General features: G+C 41.2%; 1 protein-coding gene and 1 long non-coding RNA gene across 3 annotated transcripts in view; one reads left to right on the top strand and one right to left on the bottom strand.

Annotated features, from left to right (window-relative positions):
* Positions 1–7952, top strand: part of SI (sucrase-isomaltase) — a 146433-nt gene extending 138481 nt beyond the window's left edge. The window contains exons 48-49 of the mRNA XM_019491830.2: positions 6935–7105; positions 7710–7952. Of these exons, the coding sequence (XP_019347375.2) occupies positions 6935–7105; positions 7710–7784 (246 nt within the window). The 3' untranslated portion in view covers positions 7785–7952. The remainder of the gene's footprint in view (positions 1–6934; positions 7106–7709) is intronic.
* LOC109284222 (uncharacterized) overlaps positions 1–27773 on the bottom strand; it is a 277189-nt gene that overhangs the window by 23345 nt on the left and 226071 nt on the right. The gene's annotated exons all lie outside the window — the stretch shown is intronic.

Here is a 27773-nt window from a genome sequence, read left to right as displayed (position 1 = left end):
TCCAGTATTAAGGTGGAGGAATTAATTCACTCTGCTGCAAGATAGTACTCTCAGGGACAGTACTATCTTACAATGGAATAGTTAATTGAGGTGAAACACATGTATAGATGGTGACTGCAGGTATAAATTGTTAACCCAAGCAGCAGGGGGCCAGACACCTGCCTTTCACCTATCCACATGGCTTGGCACTTTAGGTACTCTCAAGCTCTAGCCAGTCCTGCCACCACCCAAAGCCAGGGCTTACCCCCTGAGCCTGCTGCTGGCCCCAGCCTGCTCCACCCCAGCTCAAATTGATGCTGTCCCAGGTGCATGTGTAGACACTGCACCCGGGAGCAGTGTACTCTGGCTCAAACAGTTTCAGAGTTTATCCCTTTGCATTAATTGCACATGTAGATGCACCCACTTAGAACTAGATACAATAAAGGACTTGTGCACATACAAGTTAGGTATCTTACAGATGCCTGACCCCAAGATATGGAGTACAAAATGCATTGTTAAGTAGACATCAAGACTCCTTGTACAGTGCTTGGGAAGACCTAGGCAATTCAGAATAGTGATCAAAAAATCTCCACACACACAGCTGGTGGCCACCTTGACCTACAGCTGTTTGTCAAGGCTCTTTTAAAACTGTCATAACAATAGGTAGAAGAAGGGGCTGGTGCTATACTTGACCTTTTATGCTGTAGTTTAGTGGTTAGAACATTTGGCCAGGTCATGGGTTCAGAAACCCATCTTAGTCTGATGGGCTTTAACAACACATCGCTCACATCCCAGGAGAATTGCCCTAACAAGATATACATGAGACTGGGTTTGGATATTCTTTACCCTTCTTGCTAAAGCTGTGCCACCATGCAGCAAAGAATGGGAAGGCCAAAAAAAACCTCAAAAAGGATCTTTACTTTGTTCTCTAGTGCAAGGTTGTCAAAATCACCTCATGCCCTGGGCCACATCCAGACCTTGGGGCTTCTTGTGAGCCAAAACCAGGCCAGGGGCATGGGGTGGCTGCTGTCTGGGGTACATGCCAGCATTGCTTATAACTCCAGCACAGGACATGTGAGCAATGCAGCACCAGTTCCAGCCCAGAGCATGTACTGGCAGCTCTGGCTCTGGCCCAGGATATACACCAGCAACTTCAGTTGCAGCTTTGGCCTGGGGCATATGTTGACAGCAGCTCCAGCCTGGGAAAGCTGTGGGGTCAGTAGTGGTGGACGTACAGCAAGTGCATGTGGGCCAAGTTCTCCTACTGCCAAGGGCCATGTTGCTGAAGGCCAGATGGAGTGGCTCCACAGACCAGATCCACCCTGTGGGCTCTAGGGGCTACATGTTTGACACCCCTGCTCTAAGAGTTAGGATACTCCCCTGGAAGAGCAGAGCCCTGGGTTATGGTCCCTAGTCTCAATTAACTGGAAAATCACACAATACATTTACCAGCCATAAGTGCAAAGTAAGACCAGTCGCAAGCAAAGTAATTATCAGACAATGAACTGGTTAATTTAGACCAACCACATGTACAAAGCAATTATTACACGATAAAAATGACTATCCAGCTACAAAAAGAATAAACTAGCTGTAAAGGTAGTGCTTGAAAGTGTGTAACTACTCTATAGCTGCAACTCTATCCAGCTTTAATTTGAACATGTATCAGGGCCCTAAGACTTCCCCTGTATACACAGTCATTATCACTCCAGAAAGAGCTGCTATGTAGAGAAAGAAACAGAATTTGCTCTTTCATTCATACAGATGTAGAGATTTTCATGTAAACAACACTTTTAGTCAGTGATTACAGTTGAAGTAGTCTAGAATCTACAAATTGTTTTCCTCTCCAGTATAACTAAAAATATGGGCATGTAAGTTTTCACCACAGCACAGTGTTTAGCAGATAAAGCCTTGTGCTAACCTTTGAGACACCCAATTACTGAGCATCTTACTGGGTGTTGTACCCTATGGAAGATGAGAAATGGTTGGTTGGTCTGAAACATTGTTTAATTAAAGGGAAATCTTTTTAGCGGACTAGATTAGCCAATGATCTAGTTCATTATTACCTTTTGTCTTTATGCTTCAAAACAGGAATATTTGACATTCAGTAGTTGTGCATAATGAAGCTGATGAATTAAAAATTTTGTTATAGGTATTGGCATTTCTAAAGGGTCATTTTTAATTTTATTCAAGCCAGTGATATCTGGAATTCAATTAGCCTGTGATTATATGAGCTATTGACTGAAAAGAAATGTTATTTATATATTTTTTTTAAAAAGGTAACTCAGTTTCATTATCTTCCAGGGTGCTGAAATGTGTATTATTGTATCTCTGCTGCACTCACATCACATTTAACTTAGTCTTTGTCAAGTAATTAGATGTTAATTACTGAGAAAGGAGATGTTTATTTTACTAATATTTACAATTTGCAGTTGCAAGAAATGTTAAGCAAATGCACATATCCTACACTGACAGAAATCCAGTAAGATAATGCCTAACTAATTGAAGATGCAGTGTATTAGTTTAGCCAATAATGAAGAATGTCCTTACTAAACTAAAGATATGTTGCTCCTGAAATTATATTAAATTGCACTAAAATATAGTAACAGTCAAATAGAGATAAATATGGGACCTGAACCAGCAAGTCTACCCTCTTGGTACAAGAATTATCAGCTTTAGTTAGAGTCCTTTTCCTAAAGACTTTGTATTATTGGGTATATTTAGAACATGGGTGGTCAACATACAGCCCTCAGTCTGAATCTGGACTGCCAAGGGATTTTATCCAGCCCATGGTGGGTCCCTTGGTCCTACCTGGCCCAGAACCTGGGGGCAACCCAGGCTGTGGCAGATGTGGCTGGTCCTAATGCTCCTGGGCACACTGTAGGGCTGGGGTGGTGAGGCAGCTGAATTCAGTTCCCTCCAGCTTCTGCAGTAGCAGCTCCTTCCAGCTACCACTGCCAGTCTCTGCTGCTGTTTCTGGACCCAGCCCTACTGCCCAGGGCACCATAGCTCATCAACTCCATACCCACTGCTGAAGGGTACCAGACAGTGTGTGCAGGTGGGCCCTCCATGGAAACTGGGCTGGGACCCATGCAGGCAGGGTCCACTTGGCTAGGCAGATGGGATGGGGCTATGGGCAGGCAGGGAGCAGCATCTGGGAACAGGATGGGTGGGCAGGGCTGGGATCAGGATTGTGGGGTGACAGTGTGAGGCTAGGGCCCATGGCAGAGCTGAGATCTGCTCCTTGCATGCCCCTGCCCATGGAACTGGCACCTGTTGCAAAGGCATGTTGAGAGTGGATCGTGGCTCTGTCCTGGGACCCTGCACCATACTGTCATAGTCCTGTGATCCCAACCCAACCCAAGCCCTGGCTTCACCTGCCTATCCCACTCCTGGATGCTGGTGCCTGCCTGCCCATGGCCCCATCTCACTCACCTGGCCAAGGTTGGGGAAGAGCGATTTTGTGAGTTTTGGTGAGCTGTTGTGGGTCAGAGTTGGGGGGTGCAGACCTGGCCTGGCTGGTGGAGGAGGGTGGTACAGTGTCTCAGCCCATGACAGCTTGCCAGAACTCCCTAAGTGGTCCTCCAGACCAAATAATTTCCCACCCCTGACCTAGAAGAAAATATGTTCCCATAACTTAAGTACAGTTGCATCAACTGCCCCATAAAACTGTTGTCCTGTTTTTCACTCATATTGTGACAATGGTTAGCACAGTGCTTCCTATATTCTTGTGGGGCATTTTTTATATCAGTAATATATCTAGAAAATTAAACCATTTTTCCTCGAAAATACAGGTACTCAGTCATCACAGTAGCTTTAAAAGTATGTTGTACTCCTCAGCCTTCATTACTGACAGTTTGTTGAACTTGATTCATAGATTTGTACAGTTGGAAGGGACCTAGTAGATCATCAGGTCTGACCCCCTTCCCCTGGAGTTAAGTAACCCCAGCCAGGTGCTTGTCCAATCTTTTTCTGAACACCTCCAAGGTAGGAGAGAGCACCACCTCCCTTGGAAGCCCATTCCATATTTTGGGAATCCTTACCGTAAATAATTTCTTTCTGATTTACCTAACCTAAATCAACTCTCCTTCAGTTTGTGGCCTTTATTTCAAGTAATCCCGAGGGGCATCCTGGTAAACAGAGTATCCCCTATTCCCTGCTGACCCCCACGATGAGCTTGTAGACAGCCACAAGATCACCTCTCAGCCTTCTCTTGTGGAGGCTGAAGAGATTCAGGTCCCTCAGTCTGTCTTCATAGAATCTTACCTTTAGGCTCTCAACCATATGAGTAGCCTTCCTCTGACCCCTCTTAAGGTTATCCACATCCCTCTTGAAGTGCAGCATCCAAAACTGGACTCAGTACTCCAGCTACAGTCTCACCAGTGCCACATAGAGGGGAAGTATTACCTCCCTAGACCTGCTTGTGATGTACCTACTAATGCAAGAAAGAGTGCAGTTAGCCATAATTTATTACCTCATTACATTGGCTACTCATGCTCATTTTTGCGTCAACTATGACTCCAAGATATCTTTCCACTGCCGTGGTACTCAGAATGGTACTTCCCATCCTATACAAGTATTGGAGATTCTTATAGACTTGGAAGTACTTGAGGACAAAGGGCATTGAGTCAATAGGTCAATTGAGTCTTCCATTGAAATAGTGATGTTCAGATCTGTTCGAGTTAAAGGGCACCTGTACGCATGGCAGAACTTTGTTCCAAAACATGCTAATTAGTAGGGGTGTGTGAAGTGGGCCCTATTCAATTCAGATTCAGATTCGGCCCATATTGGACACAATGATTTGATTCATTGATTTGGATCCCTGTCCCTGATTCTATTCAGCCAAATCAGAATCTGAAGATTTGATGCCGATCTGGGGAATCAGCGATTCAAACACAGACACAGCTTTAAATGCTTTTTCTACATACCTCAAGGTACCAGTGCAGCTTGTGAATGCTGTGATGCTGGGGTGCATGGAGCATCCCACAGGAGCACAGGGTCTCCTTCATGTGCTCAGCAGCGAACCCAGAAGTAGACTGGAAGTATTTCCAGTCCACTTCTGGGTCCACTAGGGAGTGTGCAGGGTGGGGACCCCCGTGTCACCCTGGCTTGGTGATTGGCCACAGGGGGACCCTGCGGGCCTTCCCAGACCCAAGAGGCACCAGTGGCCAAGCTGGGGGGTACAGGCGGCCCTCCCTGTGCACTCCCCAGCAAACCCGGAAGTGGACCGGAAGTGCTTCTGGTCCAGTTCCGGGTTTGCCATTGAGTGTGCTGGGGAGCCCCCTTTGCTTCTGTGGGACACTCCATGTGCCTCAGCATCGCAGCATTCACGAGCTGCCAGCTACCTAGAGGTATGTAGAAAAAACATTTAGAGCTGTGTCTGTGTCCAAATCGCTGAATCTTTCTGAATCCCTCCAAATCGATTCAGAGGGTTCTGATTCAATTTAGAGAGATTAAAGGGTCCTCTGATTTGCTTTCAATTTTGATTCAGAGATTTGGCCACTAAATCAGATGAAATCTCTGTTGAATCAGATCAGGGACCAAAGCTTTGCACAGGCCTACTAATCAGAGCAGACTTGATTATTGACTGCTACTTAGTGTGCTCCAGCAGCCTCCACATCATGTATTCAGCGTCCCTGCATTTCAAAATGGTGGCAGGGGCACTTTAACTAAAGCTTGTCAAGTGAGCTTTAGTTAAAGTGCCCCTGCTGCCATTTTGAATATTCACAGGATACTGAATATACATAACGCTGTAGAGGCTTTAATTAACGTGGCTCTCAGAGACGCTGTAATTAAAGTGCTTCCCCCCCCCCCCCACACACACACACACACACACACTCTGGAGCATGTGTATAGACATCCAAAGTGCTGAAGTAGAGCTTATTGACCTAGCAGAACTTGAATTGACTCAAAATTCATTTTAGGCACACACAAAAAAAAAAAAGAAATCAGCAAGAGTGATGAGAACAGGGCTAGGGTGGAGAGCAGTTTCTTGCTTGCTGCTGGGCAGGTATGTAAGGTGCAGAAAAGATTCGTTGAATCTTGCCTCACATAAACCAAAGGGCCAAATGCAGTTGTTTTCTCAGTGCTGCCAGAATACAAAAATTACAAACTTGAAGCTGTCTTAGCAGTGCAAATTGCCAATGGTGTAGTATGTGTTATGACATGATGCCAGCTGTGGACTGAGAATGAAACTGTACAGTGAGCTCCCAGGATTTTGTCCAGTGTTTTTCATAGGAATTTTGCCTGAATAAAACTCGTAGGGGGAATTTTGCCTGAATAAAACTTGTAGGGGGAAACATTTGGAAAAATCTTATAACATTTGGTAATGAAATATTTACATAAAAATAAGAGATGGGAGAAAATCTACATTTAAATTAAAATTAATTATGTATTCCAGAGTACAAACTCGTGGCATTCTTGCAAGGACTAGCTTGGTACCTTTTGAGATTGCACTAATGCTCATGCAGAGGAAATACGTTTATTCTACTATCTTCTCTGCTTCTCTGCCTGTCAGACAGGTCTATTGGCTGTTGAAGAAGAAATAAAGGCCCATGTCCTCAAGGTCTCCTTTTCTTTTGAGCTGGTTTTGGCATCAGGAATCCCTGGCAAAAAGCAGTCTGTAATTAAGGGAGGACTGCAATTGGGGCTGACTTGTAGAGAAAAGCTCCTTGCACTGTTTATGCTTCATGCTTCACTTGTACTCACATTGAGACAAGCAATCATTTGGTGCATAATTACATTAAACACAAAAGTACCTCTTGCATAGTCTGAAGCAGGGGACACTGACAGGCCCATCTAACAAACAAATGTGTGGTTCTAGAAAGAAAGGACTGCATGATTTTAGCCAATAATTAGATAGAAAATAATGTCATCATGCTGTAAGATGCTCCAGGAATTGAAATGGACTAAATCAGTTCTTGATGACATATTCCTAATGTGTATTGTTTTCTTTCAGGATGTTCTAACAATCACGGTTTCGCACAATGGCTATGCTGACCCTAATGCATTAAAGTTTAGTGACATTAAAATCCTGGGAGTTTCCAAAAACCCTTTGAATGTTATAATTAAACAAAATGGAGTGAACCTTCCGTCTGCTCATAATATCAGTTACAGTACCGAAAAACAGGTAAATAGCCAATTTAAAGAATAAAACTATGTACATAGTTATGTCACTTCTCTGGAATAGAATCAGTTTTCATTTGCCATACCATATTCCATGTTTTTATATTTTAGTATATGCAAAAAAAAAAATAAATTCAGACATTAAGGTTGAGAAATCAAACAATCAAAACCCAGGAAATGTTTGTAATTAAGGTTTCTATTGCAGGGTTAATTTAGTCATCCTGGAAGCATTCTGGTATTTTGTTTATAACATAAAATTAAGTCAAAGTTTATATTTAACCAAATATCAAACAAAATTGAAAACTATCGCATAGAATATGTGCAGTGTGGCCAGCTAATCATGACAGTAGGAACCTTAATCTTTAGAAATGCTCATCTGAGTGCCTGATTTTTTTTTTTTCCCCCAACATTACTTAAAGCTACTTCCACCCCGGGGGAGTATTTCAAGAAGTAGTTGCATGATTCTGTTCCTATCAAAAAGTTTTATATGTCAGAAAAAGAAAAAGAGAAATAGCTACCTCATATAAAATACAAAATTACTATGTAATGTGTGAGCTTAAGAAAGATGTGGCTAGAGAGTTAATTATTGTTTTTCTATCATTTCAAAGGTTCTGCATATAACTCAGCTTCAACTTGAACTAGGGCAAGACTACTCAGTTGAATGGAAGGCTTCAAACAATTAGGAAGATTTTTGCCATATATTTTCTTTTCCTGCCTTTTTTACCTTGCTACAATGTTTTTGTTTTTTTTAAATCTCAGGTTTAATCATGCCACTCTGATTTCTTAAAATGTTGCTTACTGTAATGGTGCATTGCAATCAGTTCATATTAAAGTATTATGTCTATACAACAGTTGTGTTTTAAATATATTTATATTTTAAATGAAAGTTATTGCCTATACAATGGTGTTTTAAAGATCTACAGCACATGAGTATGACTTTATCTTCTTGGCTAGAATGATTTAGACAAGGACGATCCTGCTTTGAGCAGGGGATTGGATTAAATGACTTCTTGGGGTGCTTTCCAGCCCTACTTTTCTATGATTCTAGTATTCTAATAATTTGGAGATAGGCTGCTATATGCAGTTACTTAAGAATTCCACCTGACTTCATGCAGTCTCTTAAATTAAGGATATGTATATTTGATACTGGGTACAGTATAACAGAGACTACAACTGCATTGGCAATGCATCGGGGTGGGGGGAGCACAGGAGGGCACGTGCCCCCCAGATTTGTGCACCAACAGTGGGGCATGGGGCTGCAGCCCAGCTAGAACCAGGGCCTGGCAGCAGCAAGAGTGGTGACAGCGGTGTGATTTCTGCACTGACCCTGGGACACAGGGTTACAGTCCTGTCAGAGCCAGTGCATGGCAGCAGCAGGGGCAGGGGTGGTGGCACAGAGTTGTGGCCCACTACTGTCATCACTTAAGCATCACCTCTGCATAATTGTGACTACATTTTACATCCTGATTTTTAAAGTTCCTATACATGTGTCACTAGCTGCTGAAATGGGTTGAAGAGAGTCAAGTGGAAATGTTTTTGGATAATTAATTTATCAGACATGATGTGTCCCCAGTTGTAACTGGCCTATAAAATTCTCAGATGAGACAGTTATTTCAAGTGGTTTGTATGACCTTAACAGGGATTCTGTTCTAATATTTTGTACAGGCGTTTTAAAATGGACCTTAAATTTTCAAGGTTACAATCTCAGGGGTTTATTTTGCTGAAGTAAAATAGTTTTATATTCTTATTTTAATAACTGTTCATGTTAATGATTCTTTTTATCCGGAGAATACAACATATGATGGAAACAGATCTCTAAAACAGATTTTCAATTAAAGTTGTTGGAGATAAACTATTGATGGTTAGTAGTATTCCCTGGTGATTATGTCTGTAACTATTTTAAATGGCCTGTCTCCAGTTCAAGATTTTGGAGGAAAGAAAATAGATAGCTGGAACATAAGAGTATAGGCTTGTGGATTTTTTGAGGAATAAAATTGGAAATTTGGAATTTCTGAGTGCCCACATCGTAAAAAAAAAACCCGAACAAATTGCCACTGAGGGCCTACAGCTTAATTTATATGTTCTGGCTTAGTTGATTTGACTTTATACTGAAGAATATTTAATTACTTTAACTCAATGTATCCTCTGATGCTCTAAGGTGCAGGGGTTGACAAACTATGGCCCATAATTGTATCTACCCGATGGAGCCATTGATCCAGTCCACAGACAGGGAGCTTCTGCAGCAGGGTGACGGAGAAAAATGGTAGTGGGGCAAAGGAGCAGCAGCAGTTGGGTCCTCGAGCTAGGTCACTTGAGCCTGCCATGGGAAAATGTTGCCAACCCTAAGATATATCCTAGATAAAATCAAACAAAAGATACAAAATTTACTAATTGTAAGCCATCATTCAGCAGATCCATGGGCAACTGATGCCTCCTGAGTCAGGGGGCAATTCCCACCACCCCCGATTAGACAGTCAGCGACAGTGGCCCCTATAGCCGATCCCACAGCTGGGGGGGGGGGGGGGCATGTCCTGCCTGTGGCCAATTCCCCCCCATCTCTCTTTTCTAGTCAAAATAAGCCCAGTTCCCTCAGTCTTTCCTCATAAGTCATGTGCCACACCCCCTCACCATTTGTGTTGCCTTCCCCTAGACTCTCTCCAATTTCTTCACATCCTTCCCGTAGTAGTGTGCCCAGAACTAGATGTAGTACTCCAGATGTGGCCTCACCAGTACTGAATAGAGGGGAATAATCACTTCCCTTGTCCTACTGGCAACAAACCTACCAATGCAGCCCAGTATGCCATTAGCATTCTTTGCAACAAGGGCATGCTGTTGGCTCATAGTCAGCATATTGTCCACTGTAACCCCCAGGTCCTTTTCTGCCGAGCTGCTGCCGAGCCAGTCGGCCCCCAGCCTGTACTGGTGCATGAGATTGTTCTGTCCTTAGTGCAGGACTCTGCACTTGTCCTTGTTGAACCTCATGAGTTTTCTTTTGGCTCAATCCTCCAAGTTGTCTAGGTCACTCTGAATCCTGACCCTACCCTCCAGTGTATCTACTACTCCCCCCAGGTTGGGATGATCTGCAAACTTGCAGAGGGTGCACTCTATGCCATCTTCCAGGTTGTTGATGGAGACATTGAACAAAACCAACTCCAGGACCAATCCCTGGGTCACTCCGCTTGATACAGGCTGCCAACTGGACATTGAAACATTGATTACTACTCTCTGAGACTGATGCTCCAGCCAGTTTTCTATCCATCTTACAGTCCATTCATCCTGCCCGTACTTCCTTAGCTTGCCTGTGGGAATGCCGTGGGAGACGGTATCAAAAACCTTGCTAAAATCAAGGTAAACCATATCCACTGGTCTCCCTGTATCCACAAAGCCACTCATCTCATCATAAAAGGCAATCAGGTTGGTCAGGCATGACTTGCCCCTGGTGAACCCATGCTGACTGTTCCTAATCACCTTCATCTCCTCCAAGTGCTTAGAAATGGATTCCTTGAGGATCTGCTGTATGATTTTTTTCAGGGACTGAGGTGAGACTGACTGGTCTGTTTTTCCCCTGGATCCTCCTTCCCTTTCTTAAATACGGGCACTATGTTCACCCTTTTCTGGGACCTCTCCTGATCACCATGAGTTTTCAAAGATGATGGCTAATGGCTCTTCAATCACATCAGCCAACTCCCTCAGCACCCTTGGGTGCATCCCATCTGTTCCCATGGACTTGTACACATCCAGCTTTTCTAAGTAGCCCCTAACCTGTTCTTTCACCACTGAGGGCTGCTTACCTCCTCCCCAAACTGTGCTGCCCAGTGCAGTAATCTGGGAGCTGACCTTTCCTGTGAAGACTGAGGCAAAAAAGGCATTGAGCATTTCAGCCTTTTCTGCATCCTCTGTCACAAGGTTGCCTCCCCAGTCATAAAAATCTCTCACTTCATGTTGAACCTTCCATGAGCGTATTTTGTAATGACAGAAAGAGGTTCCTTTTGTTTGCTTTAGGCCTGTGTTACTGATTTTCTTAAGTGTTTCTACAAATAATATACTACAATATATTGTGCCCTAATATATGTCTGTTGCCCTAAGGGACCATTTCACTGCTGTCAAGCATGAATTCCTGAGAAAATGCTAGAGAAAATAATCAAAGAACACATTTGTGCAGGCCCAGCAGGGGAAATGATGATGAGGGGAAACCAGCACAGGTTTGTCATAGGTAGATCCTGCCTGACAAACCTTGTAGCCTTCTTTGACCAAGTCACACACAGCCTAGATGCAGGAGCCAAGGCTGATGTCATCTTCCTGGACTTTAGGAAGGCCTTCGACACAGTTTCACACCCTATCCTCATTGGGAAGCTAGCAGAATGTGGAGTGGACATCTACACAATCAGGTGGGTGGCCAACTGGCTTAGGGACTGCACCCAGAAAGTGATGGTGGATGGTTCCCTATCAGCCTGGAGGGAGGTGGGCAGTGGGGTCCCACAGGGTTCGGTCCTCGGACCGATATTATTTAATATTTTCATCAATGATTTGGATGAGGGCCTGGAGAGCACCCTCTCCAAGTTCACTGATGATACCAAGTTATGGGGCAAAGTTAGTACACTGGAGGGCAGGGAGAAGATTCAGGCCGACCTGGACAGGTTGGATCAATGGGTAGAGAGAAAAAGGATGCAATTTAATAAAGATAAATGTAAAGTACTCCACCTGGGAAGGAGGAACCCCTAGCACACCTATAGGTTGGGAAGTGTCCTTCTCAGCAGCTCAGAGGCAGAGAGGGATCTTGGAATCATAATTGACTCCAAGATGGACATAGCCAGCAGTGTAATGAGGCCATCAACAAGGCCAATCGCCCTTGTCATGCATTAGCAGGTGCATGACTAATAGAACAAAGGAGGTGATGCTCCCCCTCTATGCGGCATTGGTCAGGCCACAGTTGGAGTACTGTGTCCAGTTTTGGGCACCGCACTTCAAGAGGGACACGGAGAATCTGGAGAGGGTCCAGAGGAGGGCCATTTGCATGATTAGTGGCCTTCATGATAGACCCTATGGGGGGAGGTTGAGAGAGCTGAATCTCTTCAGTCTTCACAAGAGATGGCTGAGGGGAGATCTTGTGGCCACCTATAAATTTATTAGAGGTGGTCAACGGGGAATAGGGGATGCGCTGTTTACTAAGGCGCCCCAGGGAGTGACTAGGAATAAGGGGTGTAAACTAGTTGAGAGTGGATTTAGGTTAGACATTGGGAAGACATTTTTCACAGCAAGGGTGGCCAGGATCTGGAATGGGCTTCCAAGAGAGGTGGTGCTATCACCTAGCTTGGAGGTCTTCAAGAAAAGGCTAGATAGTCACCTGGCTGGGGTCATCTGACCTCGGTCCTCTTTCCTGCCAGGGGCATGGGGTCGGACACGATGATCCATTGTGTTCCCTTCCGACTCTACAGTCTATGAATCTATGAATTAAGTGGCTAAACTGCCTCCACATGTCTGTCACTAGATTTAGGTTTTAAAAATTATTTATTATTATTATATTTATTATTGCATATCAAATTTGTAAAGCTCTAAAGAAGTACTGTACTGGTCCAAGCATGGTATGAAAAAAAAAATCTGAATTCTGTGTTGCTCCTTATGTCTTATGTGTTTCCTGTTTTCACATTCAAAGAAAGTTACAATGACTTAAAGAAGTTGAGGAGAGATTATCTAATTTACTAATTAAAAATCCAATTGTTTTTGTATGCATTTTTGGTTTTTTAGTTAGTTCAGATTCACAGTTTTGGACACAGAAATCTTGTCATTTTTCCTTCAAAAACCACAAACTAGAGCAGTGGTTTTTCATGATAGGTCATTGGGGGTCCTCAAAGAAACTGGGGGTAATGCAGAACGGGCCAGAAGTCCATGCACTGCCATTGCCGGGCTAGTTTGCCTGGTTCTGTGTCAGTCCTTAAGACAGGGGCAGGAGCTGTGCAGCAGAAGAAGCAATATGAAAGGATTCAATAACATTAGGAAGTTTTAAAACCACTGAACCAGAGTAATAGAAACTGGAAATTTTTTTTAGCCATTGAAAGAATAAAGCATTCAAATATAATTACTTGATTCTGTTGTACTTTCCACAGAAACCTAGAACTTGGAGACAAGAAAAATCTAGGCCATTTCCTTAACAATGAAAGAGTTCCCTCTACTTTGGGGATGAAGTTGTGAGTAGAGGAGAATGTGAGAAACTCAGAACCATCATGTTACATAAGTGAGCCTGAAAACATATATGCTCTTCCTTGCAGATTTCTGATGTCATTTTGCATTGCTATAAAAGAAGTACAGTAAAAGCTCTGTTATCCAGCATCCCCCGGAAATGGGGGATGCCAGATAACAAAATATGCCGGTTAATTGAGCGGCCTGGGCCGCTGCTTATCCTGCTGCATCTGGGGCATCCCGCTGCCCTTCCTGCGGCATCGCCGCCCCTCCTGCAGATCCTGCAGGCCACACGGGACAGGGAGGCAAGCCCCGCGCAGCCCTGTACAGCCCCCCCTGGGCTCGTGGGGGCTTGGCAGCGCAGACTGCTTTGCCCCAGGCCTTGGGGGCTCAGAGAAACCAAAAGTGCCACAGTGGGCACTTCCAGTTTCACTTTATCTTACAAGTCAGCATGCTGGTTAATTGAGCATGTCGGCTTGTAAGATGCTGGTTAACAGAACTTTTACTGTATATATTTTCCCTTGGTATTTGTAACCATTTCAAATTATTTCAGAATGACAGGGGAAAAAAGTAAAGATGTATTTTCTTTAGTTGTTTGTCTTTATGTTAGTAGTTCTAGTACTACCATTCTGTTTTTACTGCAAAAAATATTTCAGATGAAAAAGTCAGTGTGGGTATTATATCTCAACAAAGTCACTGAATAAGGAAGGGAGAAAGAAAATAAGTGCACCCTTGGGTACACATTGAGTACATGCTTTAATTATATGCATTTAAATAATCTCTACCATAGTAAAAATGATTTTGAATCAATATGAATGTAATGAATTGAAAAATTAGACCACCTTTTAAAGCGGTTTGGTTCATCATTCATATTCAAGCTTCTCTGAAGTTGCTATTTTAACTGTACTTCTTTGTGTGTGTATGTATCATCATCCAACTCTTGGCCAACTTTCAGTATAATATGTGATGAAGTAGGATTTTCACCCATGAAAACTCTTGCCTCTCTGAACCAATTAGTCCCTTAAAGTATGGATGGATACATGTACGTTTGGAACCATTTTAAAAAGGCAGCAACTGTTACATTCTGAATGTTACACATGGACAAGCTTGAAATGTATACATGTGTCATAAATTGCTCCAACTTTAATTCTTGATGAAGCAATGCTACATTTCTACCATTCTTGGCTTGTCAGCATGTAAGAATTAGAATGTGCAGCTGCTGCTTTTTTAAAGTTTTCCCCTGCTTAAATAACTCCAGGTGTATGTGTGTCTATACCCTGCAGTGCCACCATGTCCTACCATCTACCTAACTTCAGACTAACATGGCTAACTACTTCTTTTCCAACTCTGAAAAACTAGATTTTGCTGAACAAAAACTGCTAGTATGAATTTCTCACCCTTGTTTCTTGCTTCTCATAAAAATAAGCTTTCACAACAGTCACATTGAAAATATTAGTTCTGAAGGGCACAAGGCTTTCAGAGCTTTCTGCCTGAAAAACTCCCATAGCATACTTATTAAAGAGCCCCCAGATCCTCAACACCTCCAGCAGACTGCTATATTTATACTAACTTTATCCTGTGCATTCTGTATCTAAGCCTACTCTGTTGTGTATATTTTAGAAGGCAAGTGATGGTAATCAATATATCTTAGTTGCAGAGATATTATGAAGTCTCACTCTACACTCAAAAGGGGGTCCCTAGTCAAAAATCTCTATCACCATCTCACATTCATGAGAGTGCTGTGAAACCAAGAAAAATCTAGTTTTTTTACAACACAACCCCCCCCCCCCAAAAAAAAAGAACAAAAAAGAAAAAAACCTGGATGCACATTTGAGAACTTTTCTCTTGGAACATAAGTATTTCAGTAACTACATATCATTGAGAATAATGCTGAGAGTGAATTTTGTGGAATAAGAATATACTAGCTAAACTTTTTATTTTCTGTACTGTAAATACTCTAGTGTCTTTTGTAATATTTTTTGTGTTAATTTGTCTAGTGTTATGCCTGTTAGTTTTCATCAGATTTTTCTGTGCTTAACTACTCTGCACATTGAATAGCTTGGATATTTCAGAATTATCAGCTAGTGGTTGGTGGATCATATATGTTTTTCAAGTAAGTGAATTAAATTAAGAATACTGCAAAAGAAAAGTTGAAACATATATTTACCTTCAATTCAAGTTATGAAAGTAATCTCTGATTAACGTACGGTAATGCATAGACAATATGATCTGTAGAATAGTAAATTACATTTTGTCCATGTTTTGGGTAAAATGGAATAGTGTAAACAGTTAATTGACTTAAAGAATGCCATAACACTATGATCTTGACAAATGCAGGTAGTGCCTCTGGGGGTGGGGGCAGGCAGGCAGAATCACTGTAGTAACTTAATAGGTATTTAAATACTGTTCACCAGCAAATTCTTCAAAGCACATTACAAAATTTCAATCCATATATCAAATGCTACTTCCAATAAGTGGTCCAAATGACAGCCATCAGGTCTCTACTCTACTGCAACATAAAAATATATATATATATATATTATCTATTAAGTAGAGGTGCACCGATACATCGGTCTTATACTGGATCAGCACCAATATAAAGAGAATTGAACATATTGGAAATTGGCCTGATGTGGCCAATAATTTGGCCAAGAAATGTCTGTGCATGTGTGCAGCCACAGCACAGCATGCAGGCAGTGAGGAGCACAGCCTGGCAGCTTGGAGCACAGCTTACATGTAGCTGGTATGTTTGTTGGGGTGGAAGGGGAGAGGGGAGGGAAGGGGGATGTAGCGGGGTAGATCAAGGCCACCTATGGTAAGGGATGGAGCGGGGCAGGGGCTGGGGAGGGGCTGCCCAGCTGGGGCAGGGGTGGGGCGAGGTGTGGGATGGAGCTGCAGCTCATCCAGGAGGCACAGGGTGGAGGGTGAGCACCCCAGGAGGACATGGCAGGGGATATGCCCCCGCATCTGCACAGGTGGGGTTGGCTGCAGCTGTGGGCTAGGGCAGGTACTACATGGGGCTCTTCCCAGCATTGGGGGGGGGGGGGGGCTGGGTCAGTGCTCCGGGAGCAGCAGAGTATATTGCTGTGATACCGCCTTCATATTTGTGAATCAGGCATTGAAAAAAATATATGATCCACCAACCACTAACTAATAATTCTGAAATATCCAAGCTATTCAATGTGCAAAGTAGTTAAGCACAGAAGAGTCTGAAAACTAACAAACATACTAAAAGTCATTATATGTTCCATGGTCTGTTCTGGGACAGTCGCACACTGGAGAGTTTTTAATTTTCCATTTGTGTGTCAAGTATCCGCATCTCCCATGGTTTGTGTGGATAAGGTTTAAAGTTAGCTATGCACATTATGGGAGATCAAATCCAGGGACCTTCTGCATTGGATCTATCACACAATGTTTATTTGGAAGTTCCTGTGAACTCCATTCATTTTTCCAAGCTTCATCAGGGATGAAGTCAAATTGTTGAAAGTTAAGCATGTGGAATCAGAAGCGCTTGCACAACTTCAGGTGATGGTGAAGGATATTGTTGAGGTCATGGCGGATGGGGAATTTTTTTCCCCTTAATTTTCTGGACTTCCTTTAGAGTTGCTGCATCGTGATAAAAATGGGTGGAGGAGCGATGTACAACAGCATGGGCAGCCAAGGTGTTGGAGGTGACTTGAGGGCTCCAGTGATGCACCCCATTGCAGCTAGATGTCAACAAGTCAAGTGTGACTGCTTCTGGTCCACATTAATGAAGGCAGACTGTGAACCCCATGCTGGGCTGGTTTCCTGACTGGATAGGATGCTTCATTTTCAGTATTTAGTAGTAAACAGGTTATAAAAGGACTGCTATATAAAGCATGAGAGATAGACACTAGCTCAGGGGCAGGCAAAGTCTGGCCCATGGGTTGGATCGAGCCCATGATAGACTCCATTTCCCAGCAGCCCCAGACCACATCACTGCTGCTAGTTTCCATGGAGATCCCAGGAATGGCAGTACCATGACAGCGTGCGGCCAGTGTTTCCATAGAGACCAGCCCCAGCAGCACTGGCAGGGTGTGCAGTAGGGCAGGGCTGGGATCTTGCGATGGTGACAGTGTGGTCTGGAGCCAGGGCAGAGCCACGAGCCACTGACCACACACCCTGGGGCAGGGGCATGATTGTGGCTCTACCCTGGTTCTGCAAGATCTCAGCCCTGCCCCCAGGGCACCTTCCCACCCAGCTGCATGCCCCCCCACCCGCCAGCACTGCTGGGGCCAGTCTCCATGGAAACCCTGGCTCTGTGCTGTCTTAGAGCTACTCTTATTGGGGTCTCCATGAAAACCAACTGCAGCGAAGTGGACAGGGACTGCTGGGAAGTGGTGTCTGGCCATCAGCTGGATCCGCCATTTTGCCCACCCCTGGATTAGCTGCATAAATGCAAATATCCATATGTACACACTTAAAAGGAAAAGTAAGGGTAAATAAATCCAACAAAAAAACAAAACAGAAATTGAGAGGAAGGTAGAGAGTATAATGTAGGGAAAGGAGAAATACAATGAACATAACTCAAGACTTTTTCAACCCAAACATTCAATGGGAAAGTGAGAAAATCACCATATTGTCAAATATTGGCTTTGGACATATTAGTCAAACTGTATTTAACTTTCCAGACTCAAACTAGGATTTATGAACCCAGGCATTTCAAACTCAAGTAGGAAAAATCTAATCAAAACAATAAAGAAAGGACCTTTTCCCCAAAAGAAATGTTGAGCAATGGCTCAAAATTTCAAATGTTAGCCTACTTAAGAAAAGAAAATAACCTGTGTACTCACTGCTTTCAGGGTAGTAGCCCAGTCTAGTGATACTTTCTGTTTAAATTTTAAATATGGTGGTTAAAATCACACCAGCATTTTATATATTATATTTATCCAAAAAGTGTTCAGATGCTGGTATTATGTAAATAGGAATTGGCTAGTCACAACCAGATCAAGCAACATGGTTGCATTGATTAAATAAATGATTTAGCAATATTGGCAAGGAACAGTTTCCCTTGGATAGATCAGGCTTCATTTTCCAAAGTATCTTAAAAAAAAAATGCCTGCCGGGATAGAGCTCTTTTAAGAAGGACTACTGTAGTGCCACTTAGCATCATCAGTAGACCAAGAGCTCTTTGGTATTCTAATTTTTATCAATAAAAACAGTAAACTCAAGTTTGTGAACAGCTGTAGAATATCCATGCTCTAGGCACTTGTGAGAGAGGGATACTATGGATTTTCTGACATTCTCAAATAACAGTCTGGGATATCCCTAGGTTTGCTAGCTGTACTAAGTGAGGCTGCAGGAAAATCAGTTTCGATTATACAGCTGATCCACAGTTGTTGCAGGTGGTTGTTTCTAATAGTCTGAAGAAAATTATATTTTAGCTTGTCCTTGTTTTTCAAATAGGTGTGACTGTTTATGTTTCAGCTTTTAGTAGAAACTTCAGCTCTGGCTATCATGAAACATGGGAAATGTTACTCTGAAAAGTGAAAAGATCATAAAAATTTGAGAATGTAAATGGGGCATTTGGAATAGGCTCTATTATATACAATTAGATATGGTAGCATCTGCTGATATTGTACAGTTGTATAAAAAAATACCAGAAAGATGCCTTTATTGAAATGCAACAAAAGGTTTGATGAATTAGGGAACCTGCCCATATATAATATATGAATTTTAATTAATTTTATAAAATGGCTATTATGAATATTACTGAATAGAATATATCTATGTGGATCTGGAATCCACCACCTGCTGGAGGGACATAGCACGTCATTGCCAGAGCAGAGATAATTGGAAATCACTAACTTTAATGACTAATCTTAAACAAAAGGAGGAGTTAGCTGAAGCCTGAGAGAGAGATTTTGCTCCAGACACCTCTATGGGAGGTGTTTGGGAAGTACAGGTTTCTCAAACATAGGACAAAGAAACCACATATTGGTAGGGATGTATATATTATATGAACTTATATACAGAGCCAAACAGGAAGTTTTGGGAAGTGAGAAAGGAAGAGACAGATTATTGTTGTTGTTGTTGTTATTATTATTATCATTATCCTTTTAGCAAGACTGAGTCTGCCTGAATTGCAGAACAAGCCATAAAACAGAGAAGGCTAAAAGGCTTTGTGATTCTGAAGAGGTGACATAAATTTCAGAGATAAATCCTGCATATCTCAGAGCATTATTACAAGCTCAAAAATTCTTTAAAGTGGTATATTGGGATTTTTGTTGTTTTGTGTAGATTTGTATAATTCTCATAAGGCGCATCTACATTAGATGCTTAGTGCACACTAGCTTAATAACATTGCACTGTAGCATGGTGGGTAAAACCATGCTAATGTGCGACTGTTATTAAGGTGCTGCTCAGTAAGCATTAAAAAAATGCATCTGCTGGCACTACTGAGCAGTAGTGTGACTTACTGTGCATTGAATTAGTACTTGGTTAATGAACATGTAGACATGCCAATAGTATCAGAAGGTTGGCAGGATCTTAAGGATCACCTGGCCCAACTCCTTGCAGATACAGAATTTCTTATTTCTAAACCAGCACAGACAGATGCTTAACCAACCTCTTCTTGAAAACCTCCAATGAAAGAGATTCCTTTGCTTTCCTAAGTAACTTGTTCCATTGTTTGCTATTCCTAAAATTAGGACATTTTTTTCCTGAGAGTTTATCTAAATCTACTTTGTTCCATTTAAACCCATTGTCAAGTGTTCATCTATCTGTGGGAAGGTAGAACAATGTTTTTCCATCTTAATGGTACCTTTTAAGTATCTGAAAACTGCTATCACGTCTCCCTTTAATATGCATTCTTCCAAACTAAATATACCTCCTTCCTTCAGTCTCTTCTTATTTGGCCTGCTTTCATTTTGGCTTTGTATTTTGTTGTTGTTGTTGCTGCTTCCTTTTGGAACTTCTTCAGTTTCTTATAATTGTCTTAAAATGTTGTCCTTAAACAGTACTCCAGTTGTAGCCTATTGCTCTTGTGCATGATACTTCTGTTAAAGCAACCCAATCTAGTACAGTCTAGTGCTTCTTTATAAAGGCATGTTTTTAATGACTTGTGACCTCTGTAACTCCCAGATCCTTCTTAGCTTTGCTACTGAGAAGCCAGTTATTCCCTCTTCTGTATTTGTGCATCAATTTTTTCTGACATTTGTCTTCCTTGAATTTTTAAAAAGCCTCTTCACTAATTTATCAAAAGCTCTTTGATAGTTAATCCTACCCTCCAAAGTGTTTGTAGCACTTCCCAATTTAGTATAATCTGAAAATTGGATTAGTTTACTTTCTTTCTTTGTATCCAAGTCAATAAGAAAACTACTAAAATAGCAGTCTGAACTAGGTCCAGTGCTGTAGAACCCCATATGAGACCACCTAACCTTTCAACCAACTGTGTATCCACCCAGTGGCAATTCTGTCCAGCCCATATTCCTCCAACTTACTTATAAGAATGGTATGTGGGATTGTGGCACATGCCAAAACTTTACTAAAATCCAGGTGTATACAGCAATTAAATTCTCCTCATCCATTCTCCTTACCTAACTAAAGAATATATTGTTTTAAAATCTTGTGTAAAGTCTATATGTGGTTTGTGCTGCCCCTATTATCTGGCCCTGAACATTTAAATTGTAAATCTAAAGTCCCCAGAAGGCTGCAATTTAGAAAGGGTAGACTTAAATCTGTAGAGCTGGGCTGCAAGCCCTTATTTCTATGAAGGGAAAACAGGTGGAGATCTCATGCCATGAAAATGTACCAAAAAGGCTGAAGGAAGAATCAGTGCTGCAGCCCACTTCTCCAAGGACACTACACAGCAGCCTCCTGAGAGTCCAGCTAAGGTGTTGGGAACAGAGATAGGACTCTACCCAGGTTGTGAAGCAGTGTTCTGGTTTTATTTATTCATATTTTATTTTAAATATAGTATACAATATTATTATTTTTCAGAAATGTTACCTATTTTCTTCATATTCCCAGACTTACTTTAAAACCTCTGCACTGAGAACATCAACTCTAGGGCTGTACATCTTCAAGTGTAATGGGATGTTGCTCTCCCAGAATCACTGTTTAAATGATTGAAAGTTTGTTCTAACATTAACTACATAAATCATTGTGTTCTTCATTACATTTTTTTCACATAGCTTGCTTGTTGCTATGTAAAGCATGTGAAATTACACCAACATCCAGTAGTCTCCTGTTAAAATGGGGAGCTGTTAAAAATATATTTTGACTTATTTTAAAAGTAATAACCTTATATATAATATCTTTCCAGATTGCTTCTAACCCATATTTGCCACGTGATTCTTACCACAATCTTTAGTTAAGTTTGTTGGTATTCAAAAAGCTTTTTTGTGTGATCCACTACACATCTCTTAGTAGTTCTCACTAATATGGGAATTGTTCTCCTTCCAGGAGCCTATGTGAAATATTTATGACAATCATATGCTGCAGTATATGGCAATTTCACTTTGATTCTGTAGAGACACTCTGTATTGACACTGATGATGATGTATATTGGTAAGCATATGTACTATTTACATAATGTCCCGCAAGGGTTTGAGAGCTAGACTGTCATACCTCTCATTTGGGTTACCTGCACAGGAGAAATTTGCCCACCTCTCAAATGGCTTGCATACAGGCCACTGAAGTTGAAACCAAGTGTTTCTCTATCAGAGCTACTGGGCAGAGAGTGGTAAACAGTCAGCACTGTTTTGCCACCTTTCCCAACAAAGCACTGGCCAGAATAAGTGGCTGTCTGTGTGAATAAGTGTATATAACATGCTATGCCCATTAAGAAGGTATAGTATATCACTCAAGAGTCCTGGGAGCAACTGTACCTCAGTAAGAAATAATGCCTCCCAGTTCTTCCTCTAGGAACAATAAATATGTCTACACATTGTCCCTACCATGGACAATGTTGTATGTATAGCTCAAAACTTTTTTTCCCCATCTTTTGGCATCATTTAACTGCTTTGCTGGTTGGTCTTTACTCACTATGTTTGAGGGATATGTGGGGGGAAGGCTTTTTTGGTCCAAGAAGGGATGACTTTGCAGCATATAATATTGTTATGAAAGAGATATCAAGATTATACCCTGGGACTGTTTCATTTTATTTATTGGCTTTTTTTCCATTCAGAGGGAATACACTTTTCCCTTCAAACTGCTAGGGATGGCTTGCTGTGCAAGTAAGTGGATCACAACAGAGTGTCACATTGCTGCAGTAACATGACACACTGATTAAGGAGGCATTTGACCTAGTCCATATATTATGTCACATCACATTGTGCTGCACGCCTGACATGGGATGTTAGATCTGGTGTAAGTTCTCAAAGGGCTTGTTCGCACCCCTTGGTTTGTGAGTTTGCATATATGTGCGCTGTGGGCTCTTTTTCAGGCAGCTCAGTGTGTCAGCTGGACAACATAAATTTCAACAACCATCAACTAGATAGGACGGTTTCTGTAGGAGCACTGAGGTAATAATTCATGAAGAACCAATTCAAACTGTGAGATATTGCAGCTATAACACACATAGGGTGCTTTATGGAGAGCGCCCTTCTGCGCGCCTCATAAAGAGCACGGGGATTGAGAGTGTGCATAAAGATGACAGGCTTGAGCAAATGATGATCCACTGCTTACTCTTCACATTTCATCTGCATATGCAACATTGTCTTAATTCAGCTACCTTTTTCATGCTGTATAGTATCTCATTCCAAGACTCTTTTTTCATTAGGCCAGATTCCTGTACATGTTGAGTAGTACATCACTGTGCTGTTAGTCCTTGTTAAAATCGGACGGACTTCTCAAGAGCATGACAGAACTCAAGAGGATTAAATAAAGCAGTGAAAATCCCTTGGCTAATACACTGCACATGTGCAGGATTGATTATCAAAAGGCTTTAAATTAGCCAAATCAAAGCCAGTCTTCAGCAGAATGCTCAAAGGCATTTATCTTTAATGACTGCTCTGCTAGATTTCACCATTATGCTCTCAGTCCTGCAACAATTTTAGCTACTGAACTATATAACGGTTACTAAACACATTCTATGGGAAAATGTATATATTTTTTCACTCTCCTTGTACTGAACTCTTTTTCTTCAAATTAAATTATGTAATATACCTCCAGATAGCACCCAAAAGCTGCATCCAGATGAGCACAGCCATGCAGTGTGCAGCGGGTCTCTGGTGCCACATACAGCATGTAGAGCTGTTCTCTATGCAGCAGGGGACCAATGCCAAGGTCAAAAGCACCCATGGAAATAAAAGTGGAGTGGCACATGTAGGGGCAGTGCATGCTGCTCACTCAAACCGGAACCTGGCCAGCCGAAGCCATGCTCTGGCTGCCAGCCAGGCTCTGAGTGGAAGGGTTGCTGCTGCTGCAGCCAGAAGATGCCCCCAGGACCCCAGGTAAGGCTGTTGGGGCCAGCACAGAGGGCTGTTGGGGTCCTACCCCACCCAGAGGGTTCATGGCACAGGTGTCCCCTGGAATAACTAGCAGTGGCACAAGGTGTGCTACTGCTAGTTGTCCCTGGGAAAACAAATGTCCATGCTCACATGGAGGTGGCCAAAGGGGCCAGTCCTTGACTGACCAAGATGTGCCTGATGTAGAATCAAAGATGGGAGGAAGAAATGGTGTGTTTACTCTTGTTTTGTGGTTCCAAAATTCTAAAAAAGACTGAAGATGGCTTAGAGAGTGCCCTGGCACAACTTAGATCAGTCTCAGAGCTGTATTCATTAACCAAGCTGTCCTGAAAAACTTAGGATGTTGCTAGATGCTCAAACGATACCTCCATTTTTCTTTCTCATGCCCATGTCTACTTTGAGAGCTAGAAGCGAAGTGCAGAGCTGGCTTTTTGCCGGGGGGGGGGGCGGTGTTCTCAGCATTCAGAAGTTTTTAGTGGGTTATCAAACTGACTTAAAGACATATTTCACAATCAGAGTCATGCAAAGGAGTATCAGTCGGCATTGTGAGACTATGTCTACATGGTAAACTTACTGTGCCCAGCAGGAACACTCTAACTACTATGTTGCTCTGGATAGACAGTCTCTTAAACTAGAAATGGTGGTGCTGTTGCATTGTATCAGTTCTGTGAGTGGGTTGATTAGCACTGCTGTGTGACTGGGCTGTATTTTTGATAAGCTTTCCTACATTCAACTGGAGAAACATTCTTGATGTTAAATTAATTAACTTTCTTTGCTTTACCAGGACCTATCCATTATTTTAGAGAGAACATTAGTACACCAGTGATGTCTTCAGGCACTTTTTCAGAAATTAATTCTTGCTTTAAATGAATTCCATTGCAAAATATCAGTTTTCCTCGCTAATCAAATTTAGAACAAAAAGAGTGTGGTTTACCGATGCTGATGGAATAATCTCGGGTTGATGCATATTCTAAAAGGGATACTACTCTATCGACGCTGGAGCTGTGATTTTAAAAAGATGCACATAGCTAAATGTTTTGCTCAGAAGTGTGATAGCCAAAAAGAAGTTTTGATATTCTTTCCCAATTCATTATCAAATACTCAGAAGGCAAAATATGTTCACAGGAATTCAGAGACAAATTACTGGCTAGACCAAAGTTCACAATTTGAATTGGGTTTGAAAGTACAGATGCTTATTCCACTTAAAACCATCTGGGCTGCAATTTCCAAAACCTGTCAACATTTTACCCTTAGTTCTTATAAAATCTTTTCTTTTTTTTCTTGCCCAATCCTTAACCTACAATGCTTTTCTGCTTTTAAGATTAAATCTTTCTAATATATGTTTGGTCTTTATTATAACTAACTTCCAGGTATGTTCAATAATACACAAGTTCTAAGCCTCCATAGTCAATTTGCTAGCAGCCTGGATTTCACCTACTATTAATAAATCCAATTACATGTCTAGTATACTGAATATAGTCTCTCATTTTCAAAGTTTTTAGTAACTGTTGCTTAGGTATCTTTCCAGCTGTTTATTGATGATAGTGGGATAATTCTTTTTTCTACCTCTGTCAAGATTTTCAGGCTCCTGGCTTTGGCTTTAGTCATATATATATTCATTTAGATTTCTACCTACCTGCCATCAGCATATGATAAAACTTAACACACTGAATTTCAGAGACAAAGTTGGGAATGTTTCACCTCTTGGGGAAAATAGAAGTGAGTTTTTAAATGATATTGTTAGTTGTATTGACTTCTATAATTCTGAACTTCCCTACCAGGTTTGTAATGGATTTTGTTTGAAAGCAATGCAGGCAGTAATGTGAGTTGGGGAGAAGGGGGAAGGGACTACAATATTTTTCTTTGATATTTTTTTTTTCCAAAACTGCTCATTTTTTTTATTGCACCTTTTGCTATTACATCTGATATTGGCCTGTCCTGGAAACAAGTTTCTAGGCTATACGTGCTAATGATCTGACCCGTTACAGAAATGCATGCATTTTGGTGGTCTCTTCAAGAGCTAACATATCATATATTTGTGTGTGTGTATATACGTGTCTACGAAAATGTTGTTGACTTGTACATCTTCATATATGGTACATATACAAATGCCTCATCAAATGATGTTACTAAATGCTATATCAAACCATTTGAGTGCCTTAGTAAGTAAAAAGTGGTATTTGTATGCAAGTTGTATACTGTATGGCAAGGGAGCTTAGGACACGATCTTTCCAAAACTGTTAGTACTGCCCCAGATACTAAGTAACTACCCCAGCTTGGTATACAGAGATGGAGCTCAGCCTATATACTTTAGCCCTCCCCAGCCCCTCGTGACTCACTTTTTAGGTGTCATGTTATTCTAAGGGAGTAGGGAGGAAACAACTCTCCTAAGGATTGAAATTGCAGCTAGCCTTTGTGCACTAGATATTCTATTTCTGAATACGAAGTTTATTTCATATATGTATTACATTTTCTTTAATATTATTGTTAAAGTAGTTATTATTTTTTAAATTACATATATTACCCTGGTGCATTGTTTTGCCTTGCTTATCAGCTTTTCAGTATAATGGCATTACTGAGCTGATGTTATACTACCATTAGATTTATTTTTACATTATCATGGAGGTCTGAGTTCTTTTTTGTCTGACTTATGAGTCAGAGTCAGCCAAAAGAACTTACTAAAGAAGTCCAACCTTCTTTAGTATTTAAGAAGAAAAAGTAGAAAAATAATGCCATCTTAAAAAGAAAAAAAACTAACACCTGATTTTCTTTAGTGTTAGAGTGATGTTGTACCTGTGATGGTCCAGGAAAAATGCAAAAGGTAAGAGTTTCTGTGGCTGACATATTTTGCTGAAAAAGCTGCTTGGTTAGGACAGACTTAGGAAAATGTTTGAATGCAACACAGTCTTCTTCAGATCCCCATTTAAGAACAAAGGTGACCTGAAGAATGTATTGCATTTAGAAGCTTGTCTAAGTCTATTCCAACCATAAAGTTGATCCAAAAAAGATGTGACCCACTAAAAATCCTTGCCTCTTTGATTTTCTTTATAGCTTATTCATTTTTAGCTTCCAGTACTCTAGTAGATGGACTGGATAATAAAATAGGCCTTTTCTATCTCAGTTTTCTATGATTCTCTCATCTCAGACCTGAAATATAAAGAGGAGAAAAGAATTGCTATTTACTATATCAACTACTTTCTTTCTATAGTTTATTCCAATTCAGTTGAAAATAAGACTCAGTTTCTTCAACTGTCCACTTTAATTTTGGTAGGGATGACGTGGTGAACAATTCTGGACCTGGACAAGATACAAATCCATTTTCCCCTCCAGTTTTGGAAGAGGGGAATGCAATGTTTTTTGAGATACTTAGTGGAAAACTGTTTTGATATTTTTTAAAAGCATATCAAAGACAAAATGGTTCTAAAGAATCTGTATTTTTTTAAAGAAAAAGATGTTTTAATGTGGCATTCCTTAGGCTTTGTGTAGTGCTCTCTCTAAAATAATAATTCTACACTTTTTTTTTTTCTTGGAGGAAACAGACTGTGCTCATGTTTTTTTAAATTATTTTTTTATCCACTGTGACAGTATGTGATCTTTTCATTTTGATTTTCCATACATTATGAGGTGCAAAGAGTAATTTTTAAAACTTACAAATAATATTGAAACAACTTGTTCATTTGAACAAGTTAATAAGCAACACCAGTCTTTGAACAGAATTTCTTAGAACATATTAACAACAGACAGTAAGGAAACCTCAGTAGTAGTCCCATCAGTGACTTTTCCCAATTAATTAATTTATTCAGTGCCATTAACTTAAGGAATCTGTGCCTGAGGGCTTCCTTGCATGATAAGTTTTCAGAGATCGGGTCTGGAAATAGATCTGACTGCATAGTAAGAAAATGTAAAAAACCGTGGTGAGAAAATACAACTTAGCAGGACATTGGTGTACATGTAGTTTAAAGCTAATTCTTATATTGGTATTTCATATTATTATATTCTTTGTGATCCTTGGGACAGTTGTTGGCTTGGCCCCTGCTCCACAGATTGTTTATATATTTAAAC

Source organism: Alligator mississippiensis, chromosome 7 (genome assembly GCF_030867095.1).
Source record: "Alligator mississippiensis isolate rAllMis1 chromosome 7, rAllMis1, whole genome shotgun sequence".
NCBI classification, from domain to species: Eukaryota; Metazoa; Chordata; order Crocodylia; family Alligatoridae; genus Alligator; species Alligator mississippiensis.
This window is presented reverse-complemented; position numbering and strand designations above follow the sequence as displayed.